Source organism: Danio aesculapii, chromosome 11 (assembly GCF_903798145.1).
Source record: "Danio aesculapii chromosome 11, fDanAes4.1, whole genome shotgun sequence".
Lineage (NCBI taxonomy): Eukaryota > Metazoa > Chordata > Actinopteri > Cypriniformes > Danionidae > Danio > Danio aesculapii.
In genome coordinates, this window is record NC_079445.1 from 15,305,162 (window position 1) to 15,315,970 (window position 10,809).

The window sequence follows — 10,809 nt, forward strand, 5'->3', positions numbered from 1 at the left end:
CCATACAGAAGTTTATTATACAGCTTTCCCATTGCATGACAATATTTTACCTGGCTTGTCAAACTGGAATATATGGCTGTTGTGCAAAATCTATGAAGGTGTCGCTCCATGTTCAAAAGAATCTCAATTTGCAATCATTTTGTCTTTTTACCAGTGTTCAACGGATCAATTCCCGTCCAGGAATGAATGGAAAATAATTACACAGCCAAAGGAGAGGAAAGTCAGGAATCTAGAAATAAAGTTTAAAAAGATTATACGAGTTCTTTATACGTTTTATATTATTTGGCCATGGGAAAAAAAAAAAAAAACACCTGCAATAACCTTTTTATTTGGCCCTTAAAAAGACATCCAAGTCAATGATCTAATACTAGACAGACTGAAGGTGGATCAATTTGGAGTCTCGGCCTAAAAGGCCTTATGCATATAACAGCAGAGCATTTTAATTAGAACAATGCATATAGAATAGCCTTTATAGAGAGTTTGAGTGCAAGTAAACAGGAGGACCATAACAAACGGTTCATGGTAAGACAGTTTATTTCCATCTTCATGAATGGGAAACATTAAATAGAACTTCAGAATGACCAGCGATAAAGATACAATTTTTGTTTTTGAATGTGACATTACAAACCAAGTGCTCCTGCCTTTCATTTCCTCCCACACTGACACAATTAAACAGACTCATTTACGAATGTTCCTCAGCCAGTTTCTCTGCCTTCTGGACGACCTCCTCAATGGGGCCCACCATGTAGAAGGCCTGCTCAGGCAGAGCGTCATACTCGCCTGAGGAAGGAGAAACACTGTGAGTACATACACTTCACAGATGTAGCAAAAATCTTTGATATTACTTTTATTTATTTTTATTATTTTTTTTAAACAAGACTCACCACCAAGAATGGACTTAAAGCCTTTGATGGTCTCTTTGAGGGGCACCAGTTTTCCCAAATGTCCTGTGAAGACCTCAGCGACCTGGAAGGGCTGGGACAAGAACCTCTGGATCTTACGTGCACGAGCCACAGTCAGCTTATCCTCCTCAGACAACTCATCCATACCCAGAATAGCAATGATATCCTGCAGGGACTTGTAGTCCTATGAAGAGAGGAGCAGGAAACCAGGTCAAGACTAAAGGTAAAAGTATCACGAAGTGCTGAAATGAATCCTGTACTCATTGCTGCTCACCTGGAGGATCTTCTGGACACCACGGGCTACGTCATAATGCTCATTTCCCACAATGTTGGGGTCCATGATACGAGAAGTGGAATCCAGGGGGTCCACAGCAGGGTAGATACCCAGCTCAGCGATAGCACGAGACAACACAGTGGTGGCATCCAAGTGAGCAAAGGTGGTAGCAGGGGCGGGATCAGTCAAGTCATCAGCGGGCACATAGATGGCCTATGAGAGAAAATGAGTGCATATTAAAACAAAAGAAACAAGCACAGAAAACAAGACTATTGTAGCACTCGAGTTCCCGCTGTCAAAATTAACCAATAAGCGAAGCAAGCAGCTGCTTGGAGCCCCAGAAAATGTTGGGGCACTTATTTTTTGCCTGGGACCCTGAACTTGAAATTGAGCTTAAGAAAACGTAGTTCTTCCCAACAAACTCAAGTGAGATTCTATGGTGAAATTTGATAAATCATCTTCACCAACATGAACGCAGCAGGTGTCTTGTAAAAACAACAGGAAGCATACCTGCACAGATGTGATTGAACCCTTCTTGGTGGTTGTGATTCTTTCCTGCATGGTACCCATGTCAGTGGCCAGAGTTGGCTGATAACCCACAGCAGAAGGGATACGACCCAGGAGGGCAGACACCTGATCAAAAAATAAATAGGATCAGTCAATCAAATCAACCAATCTAACCCTCAAACCAGATTTTATTTATATCTGACTTATGAACCCTTTACTGACCTCTGATCCAGCCTGGGTGAAGCGGAAAATGTTGTCAATAAAAAGCAGCACATCCTGTCCTTCCTGATCACGGAAATACTCAGCAACGGTCAGTCCAGTCAAAGCCACACGGGCACGGGCACCTGGGGGCTCGTTCATCTGTCCGTACACCAGCGCCACCTAACAACCAAAAGAACCTCGTAATATAAATGCAATTCTACAGTTTACAAGCATAATCGCTTTAGCTTTACTTCTCTACTAGTGTATCGGAGATCTTTAAGTCACCTTTGAGGTGGTGTCCTTCAGGTTGATGACACCAGACTCGATCATTTCATGGTAAAGATCGTTTCCCTCACGGGTCCTCTCTCCCACACCAGCAAACACGGAGTAACCACCGTGAGCCTTAGCCACGTTGTTGATCAGCTCCATAATCAACACGGTCTTTCCCACACCAGCACCACCGAAAAGACCTGAAAACGAGATGGGGCATTAAGTTAGCTTAAGCATGGTAAGATTTGAAATAGCATAACCCAATATAGAGAAGAGAAAAGAAATGAAATGTTGAGGTCAGCAAGTTTTTTTTTTGTTTGTTTGTAAAAAAAAAAAAAAAAAAAAAAAAAAAACAAGAGCTCACCAGGACTTTAATTGATAAAAATAAAATGGATTACGTGATGAAGTAATTGACTAACGTACTTAGCTACTTAAATTACATATCTGGTCACTACTTTTAACAGGGTACACTTCTCAATATTAACAAACCAAGACTTTTAGCTCAAACTACTACCTAATTGCTTATTAATGTTGAGTAAGGCAGTAGTTGGTTTTGGGTATAATTAGAGATGTAGTAGTCCGGCACACTTGTGTTTGCAGCTGTTAGCAGCATACGATAATAACTGATGCAAGTTGAAACTATGCCTGAGAAAAAAAATAATAATAATAAAATAAAAATAAAGTTAAATTCTCTGCCTCACTTTCAATTAACTAATGTCCATGAATCTGGAAAACATTATATTTTTAATTATTTGAGTAAATACATGAGGCTAACATGTAACTTCTGCCTGATTTGTTGTGGTTTGTTCAGCTTTGTTTGTTTTAAATGATAGGACATGTTTTATGACTAAAACAGCATTAAAAATAGTATTAATCCATTAGCCTCTCTTCCCCATGTTGCTGCTTATTACACAGTCTATCATTATCTTGTGCAATACTTTACAATTCGGTCTGCACACCAGTTACATACACTGCACAATTATTTCACTGCATGTATTATTATTATTATTATTATTATTATTATTATTAAGTGCAGTTCACTTTGTTCAGTTTTGTCTATTTCTCCATTTCCTATTAGTTCTCTCAGAGCTGCAAAGTTCATTTCATTGTATAGCTGCAATTATTATAAAGTCTTTTTAATCTTTAATCAGTGAATTGGTGTGTTTTTATAGGCAATATTAAGGTAGCAATTCGGTTTAGGAATGGGTATAATTAGAGAAGGTCTACAAGATTAAGTTATAAGTACTAATAAACAGGTAATACCTAAACAGGCAGCTAATAAGCATGTAGTTAAGTGTGAATGGGTACTTAACGCATTACCAAATATTTAAATTGATTCATTTGATGGCAACACTAATTTCAACAGTAATAAAAAAAAAACAATTGTCATAATAAAAATATTTTAATTATTGTTTGATGATCAACCATCATTTAACAATGCTGAAACTTTTTTTTTTAAAACAATCATATGGTCTAAGGATTCTTTGTATTGGAAATTTATCAACATTTATACAATTTAATAGATTCTATATGCATGTATTATATGTTATTTTTTGATATTTCAATCTTTGAATTCTTAATTGTTTTAAGTTTAAATGTATATACACACCAATCTTGCCACCCTTGGCATAGGGTGCCAGCAGATCTACGACCTTGATTCCTGTGACCAGAATCTCCTGCTCGACACTCATGTCTGTGAATTCTGGAGCCTCAGCATGGATGGGGGCAGTCCTGCATAAAAAAAAAAAAAAAAACAAGTCAATCAACTTAGTAACATCTTGGTTTTTTTTTTAAAGCTTCCAAATGCTTATGCTCAAGTAATCTTCAAATACTCACTGTTTTGTGGAAATTGGTCCTCTCTCATCAATGGGCTCACCGATGACATTCATGATCCTGCCAAGCGTCTCAGGTCCCACAGGGATTCTGATGGGGGCACCAGTGTCAAGAACCTTCTGACCACGCACCAGTCCCTCGGTACCATCCATAGCAATTGTGCGGACAGTGTTCTCCCCTAAAGAAAGAGCAAAAAAAAATTACAGAACAACTGTAATAAATACATCAAAAAGTTAATCAGATTAATTGAGCTTTAATTGTATTACCCAAATGCTGAGCCACCTCCAGGACTAGCCTGGAATCACGGCCGGCTACTTCCAGGGCATTGAGAATGGGTGGCAGACCCTCGTCGAACTGGACGTCCACGACGGCACCAATGACGGCGACGATACGCCCGCTGGCGGCGGCGGCAGCAGCGGCAGGAGCGGCATAATCCCTGCCTGTAGAGGAGGAAGAGAAACCGATCAAGATCACATGCATACGACACAGAAAATAATCTATTTGTAGTCAAAGTCTTTAAATATCACAAATTCGAAAGCTCTTGTTTTTGAAAGCCTTGTTACAACATTATTGTATTTATTTGCACAATGACACGAAGTCAGTCTAATGAATGAACGCAAGCACCGCTATATATAAAGTGATTGGAAATCTGTTTGTATCCAATTGCAGTGTGCATTTAAACGCTGTAATGGTTTATACAGCGTTCATAAATGCGTTTGTATTATCCCGTGATCTTATTCCACATGTCTTCTGTACCGTGACCTCGCAGGCTGGAAAACACAGCTAGCAACGCGAGCCTCCTCTCCATGACACATAAAGGTCATTCCCGATTTCTTACCAACAACAACTAGCCGTTGTCATTAAAATGAAGTATTGTGTTATGGCAACATATTTCCAGCACAATTCAAAATCCAAGTAGTGCATCAGACGAAAGCAACGATTGAAAATATTGACGTTAAACTTTGCGGCCTGCACTTGGAGTCCGCATGCTGCCATTTAGCAGTCTCGCGCCGGCGGTGACGTTGCTGTCAAAGGAGCTGCGCTGAAACAACTTTCAAAACAAAATGTATTTCACTTACGTGAAAACAGAGATGGAGCTCCGTTGAGAGCCTTCAGGGGGTGAACCCCGGGCTTGAGAGCCTGCAAAGCCCCAGTGCAGCAGCGTCCCACAGCTCCCAACATTGTTAAAATGGCTGAAGGTGGAATCGGGTAAAGGCTCAGCAGCTTATATATAGTGCCGCTTGAACCTTGCACTGCGCATGCGTGGAAGACAATGGCGACACGGGAACTGAGCGTCTGCGCATGCGTTAGAGTTGAAGGACAGTCTGGGCATCATAAATAGCATTTTATATCTGCAGGGGAAGTCTATGCAAGGGAACAACTATATTATATAATTTTTATATTATTGCCATTATTACTATAGTGCAGAAGCGCTTATTTGTAGATGTAATATAGTTTAGGATGTACCTTAATAGTTTGTGTGCGTGCTCAATATCCGCTTAAAAGCAATGTTAGCAAATATGAAATGCTTTTGAGCAGATAAGATATAATGTTTACACTGAAACAGTATCGTTAAACATCTCACAGATTCTTAGCTCTGATCTCAAGTGCTAGTGTCAGTGACGATTCCTACTAGCCTGTGTTTGCTAGCTTATCACCACTAGGTGTCGTTGTTGTTTAAATGTCTATTTAATCATCACCACTGAAAACTTTAGTGAACTGAGGTTAGAACTGAAGTGCATGGCCATGTGTGTATGGGTGACCTCTGCCGTCACTGTCAAGAAACATAACGTAAACAGCAGTAAAACGTTGAGGTTATTATAGTAAGGGGCCATTGTGATAATATTCTGATGAAAAAATATAACAAAGTTGTTGTTCCAAGAAGGCGACACAGTGGCTCAGTGGGTAGCGATGGTGCCTCACAGCAAGAAAGTTGCTGGTTCGAGCCCCGGCTGAGCCAGTTATCATTTCTGTGTGGAGTTTGCATGTTCTCCCTGTGTACGCGTGGGTTCTGGGTGCACCGGTTTCCCCCACAGTCCAAAGGCATTGAATGAGCTAAATTGGTCGTTGTGTATGTGTGGGTGTGAATGCAAGAGTGTTTCCCATGCAGGGCTGGGTTGTGTAAAACATATGCTGGATAAGTTGGCGGTTCATTCTGCTGTGGCGACCTCTGATTAACAAAGGGACTAAGCCGAAAAGAAAAAATGAATGAATGAAGTTCCAAGAAGTTGTTCTATAGCACATACAAGTACATCAACAAAGCTACCATACAAATACACTAAAGGTTATTCAGTGGAAATATACTCACAAAATTAGTTTTCCAAACAGAACATTTCAAATAAACTATTGCTTGTCAATATCCTATCATCCAGCTTATCTTATCAGGTGAAGAGAATCCAGGTTTTCCACTGGAGGTTTCATCAAGATTCTCACAGATTCATCACATCCTGTTCAACAGATCCAGATTTCCTTGACTTAAGTTAAGAGACTACATGCACAAACACTGTTTTTGTTTTGCTTTTCATAGTGTTTTTTTTAAATACTTTTTTTCAGTCTAATATAAAGAAAACATTCAAGATACATTTGAGTGTTTCTTTACCACTTTTATTGTGTCAGCAGATTTCAATTACAATATACAATTTTAAAAGCTCCCAATTACTTAAATCTAATATATGCACCTTTTTTTATAATCTTTTTGGAATACTGCAAAAATAGCTTTTTTTACCAACCATTGGAATTACAAATATGTACACATATGTTCGAATAACATATATTAATAATAACACATATATAAAATTAATGATAACATATTTGAACATGTACAGTAAGTAAATATTTGTAAATCCAGTGGTTGAACAAAATGATGAAAAAAGCTGTTATTGCAATAATTTAAAACATATGTTGTACATATGACATATTTTATGTATGTAAAAAATAGTACTACAAATCCCATCTGTAAAAACCATTGACTGTATATACCTCAAAATGTCAAAGAAATTAAACTTTAAAAAGTTTAAATTTTGAACTTGCATCCAGTATTTGTTCATCCAATAACTTATATCCAATAGAGTTTATACTAGAAATGTATGCAAATTACTCAATATTTCATTAAATTATATCTAATTTGCATATTTTAACAATATTTTAAAACACTTGTAATACAATACATGTTTGTAATCCTTAATGATTAGTCAACTGGGGATATAGGATGATAATGATGTCATTATTTTGATTCCTGTTGTACATTTCCTCTGTTTTTAAGATGTGATCAAAGCTAAGAAGCGCTATACAAGACCACAAGTTAAAACTCACAGATTTGTAAATAAAGGTTTTTAAAGCTGGTTATTACTTGAAATTTTCTCAGCACTCAGCCCCGATGTTGTAGAAAGAAATTTATATTTTACTGTCTTTACATTCGCTTAAAGTTTTCCCTGGGAAATTTTGAATGTATTTAAAACTGAGAATGGAAGAAATATTCCAGTGCTTTCAAGAATAAAGGCAAAGTTTATCAAAGAAACGCTATAACTTTGCATGAGAAAGCGAAAACATTACCCCCTTACACAGTGATACCGGTAAATATCTGGAAAATCACCAGAATGACTTTACCGGTAAATTCAAAAAAGTGCTGTTCACACAGGCAGGAACGTTCCAGAATTTTTCTCGAAAAGACCGTTCAAACATCTATTCCAAAATACCAGTAAATTCTGACATCATTAACCAGAAATGATCTCTAAACGGCTGCGCTTGTATTTGTAATCATAGAAGGGGTCAGGGTTTTGTTAATGGTTGATGCTACATAATATGTGTGTGTGTGTGCTGTAGCTCACCGGCTGCTTCACGTGCACACGCGTCAAGCAATTGAAGCAGAGCTTGAAGGTTAACAAACAGCGGTTTATCATAAGCATTTTATTGATAATTTTTTCCACAGTTGGCATTAAAAAGGAACATAGAAACGTTGTCTGACTAACATCTAGCAGCTAAATGTGTCTGGAAAAATATTCAAAGGCTTTTACTTTCGTAAACAGCGCGGACGTGAGTGCGTCTGAATGTTCTGATTGGCTGGAGTAGACGTCTCACGTCAGTGCATTCTAATTGTGAGCGCGCTCTTTCCGGCTATTTTCCTTCGGCGTTCACACAGAGCAGCATTCTGGGAAATTACCGTAAAGTTACAACTTCTCTTTCTGGAAAATTGCCGGAACAAATTTACTGGTATTTTCAAAAAGGGCCTGTTTACACATGATCTCTTTCCAGAAAATTACCAGTAATTTTCCAAAAAGGTTGGTATGTGTGAAAGGGGCTGTAACAGTTTTGAGTTTGTGAATTTTTGCTTTCGTATCATGTTTTCCATCACATCACAATTCCATCACATCACAAAAATTAATGGTAATTCATTAAATATAGGAAAGATGTGAACTGGATTGGGATATGGAGTTAATGCAAAATAAAATAAAATAAAATAATAAAAATTCTTTAATGAAATACCTGTCCTTTTCCAAAACAAAATATTATTATGCAATCAGCAGTAAAATGTGCCTAACGTGGTGAAGGGATGGGAATGATGGGAATTTTGCTCAACAATGTTTGCACAAAGACTTCCTCAGTGTGAAAAGCACTTCCATCAGGTGGGTGGAGGGTTTGAATTTCTTCACACACTGAGGAAGACTTTGAGCTGAAACGTTTGTCTATTTTCCCATTAGTAATGAATGCAAAAAAGAAAAAAGAAGACTGTTCTCTCATGAGGAATAATGTAATATAATATAAATAAATTACCATTTGCAGTAATTCCTAAATGTTTTACTATGTTAGTATATCCCAAACAGATTATCAAACCACACTTTCATTGGATCCATCAACTGTTTCTGTACATTAATGTTTTGTGCTAATGTTAAGTGCTGATCTCATTAAGACTGTTAATGATGCAGAACAATTCATTACTGGGTGGTGAACTATATAATGACATCACGCCAATGATTGTGTGCACAAAAAAGCAAAGCCAAAGATCAACATTCTAAAAATGAAGGATCTTTACATAATGTACTATATATAACATATTTACAACCATGTAGTCCCGAAGAAATGTTTATGCTACAATGATTCTTTGTGTGAGTTTAGGTTTCTTTGTTTCTCGCGTTTTTGTTTTTTAAAATCTGTAACTGACCAAGCAGAGCAAGCTGTTAAATCTTCTGTTTAAATGCAAGACTATGGGGTTTGTTTCTTTATGGGCATTTGGAGTTTTCACAAGAAATCTCCCTCAGGAGTTCAGCGGAGGTTTACTACTGGTCACAGAACTGTGCTTCTCTGACAAGATGTGCATGACAATTTCAGGTATGATCAGTGGAGACTGATTTCGATTAATCGCCCTGCTCTAGTCAGCAGTTCTAAGATGAAATGCACACATACAGAGTCTGCTTCACTGATTGTACCCTGATGCCCATACTGAAGGTTCAGCAGTAATAGTTTTGTGTGCACAGATGGTGCAGCAGTGCAACTGAACAAACAAACCAGAGCTGTTTCTAGCACTGCCTGTCCGATAACAGATTTCTCTGTTCTGTGTGATATACATGCAATTTGCTCAGGTTGGTTTGGTCAATCACTCTCGTGTCTGTAGCTGTTTTTTTTTTTTAACAATAGCATGGTTGTTAGGTGTGGGGTTTTTTGTCCTCGGGATTACAAGGAGGAACAAATTGTAGATGAGCAAGTACATTGTGTTCAAGACTTTTTTGGAAAAGCACATTTTATGAATGTGCTCATCAAGTCACATTTAGCTTTTGATGCCACAAATGAGAATCATACAATACAATAAACACAATGACTAGTCTTATAAAAGATGAACATATTTGATCATGCACCACAAAATCAGTCTTATGTTGCATGAGATGAGCAACAGCCAAAAAACTCAAAATTATTCAGAATATTTGGAATATTAAGTAAAGGTCATGTTCCATTAAGATATTTTGTAAATTTTGTACTGTAAATACATCAAAACCCATTTTTTGATTAGTAATATGCATTGCTAAAACCTTAATTTGCACAAAGGTAAATGCAATTTTTTCAGTATTTAATTTTTTAAACCCTCAGAATTTCAAAAATTGAGTCCCCGAATATTTTCCTATCCAATAAACCATTTAACAGTGGCATATGTATTTATTCAGCTTTCAATGTGCATAAATGAATAGATTTATAAATCTAAAAAAAATGACACTTATGACTAGATTAGTGATCCAGAGTCACATATGGTGTTGAATATGACACCATGATACAGACAGTAATAATCATAATAAATAATATAAGATAAACTTACAAAGGTTGAGGAGACAGCAAAAACAGTCAGCAATACTTACAGAAAAAACCCCCACCAAATTTGGAGACACATTAGTCAGCAAGGGTTCATTTTATTTACTAATAATATATTACATGACACAACAAAACCTTATATATGTTTTTTTCACACAGTATTAACATTCATTATTTATTTAAACAGATTTATGATATATCTGGGCTGATAGAAGATATTGTCAAGTCACTAGACAGCACATTCAAAGCAGCTTCACATTAAGTCAGTTCAGATTACACTGTGTAAAGTAACATGCAGCATTATGTTATGCTCATTTCCTTTATTTTAACAGTTATGGTATTTGTCATACTACTACATCACTTAATCTTTTAAAACACCAATGATTTAACATTGATAAAAGTCATCTTTAGCTGATCTCAAAATTAATAGATAATAATCATAAGTATAACATCACATTGGCAATGTGGTGGCGCAGTAGGTGTTGCCTCACAGGAAGAAGGCCGCTGGTTCGAGCCTCGGCTGGGTCA

The 10,809-nt window shown here is 37.2% G+C and overlaps 1 protein-coding gene across 1 annotated transcript; it reads right to left on the minus strand.

Moving 5' to 3' along the window:
* Positions 1-516: 516 nt before the first annotated feature.
* On the minus strand, positions 517-5,193 carry atp5f1b (ATP synthase F1 subunit beta). The gene is made up of 10 exons (XM_056467991.1): positions 5,067-5,193; positions 4,254-4,427; positions 3,991-4,165; positions 3,764-3,885; positions 2,170-2,354; positions 1,906-2,064; positions 1,687-1,809; positions 1,177-1,389; positions 885-1,086; positions 517-780 (listed from the first exon to the last, which is right to left on the minus strand). The coding sequence occupies exons 1-10, from the start codon at positions 5,167-5,169 to the stop codon at positions 683-685; spliced, it is 1,554 nt and encodes a 517-aa protein (XP_056323966.1). The 5' UTR covers positions 5,170-5,193; the 3' UTR covers positions 517-682.
* Between the last annotated feature and the right edge of the window lie 5,616 nt (positions 5,194-10,809).

Bases quoted from the DNA above. Each gene is read 5' to 3' on its own strand.
- atp5f1b (XM_056467991.1), bottom strand. From the start codon at position 5,169: ATGTTGGGAGCTGTGGGACGCTGCTGCACTGGGGCTTTGCAGGCTCTC. The intron at 3,886-3,990 runs GTGAGTATTTGA...TTTTTTATGCAG, and splicing joins GGACCAATTTCCACAAAACA to GACTGCCCCCATCCATGCTG. The intron at 2,355-3,763 runs GTGTGTATATAC...TCTCGTTTTCAG, and splicing joins TGCCAAGGGTGGCAAGATTG to GTCTTTTCGGTGGTGCTGGT.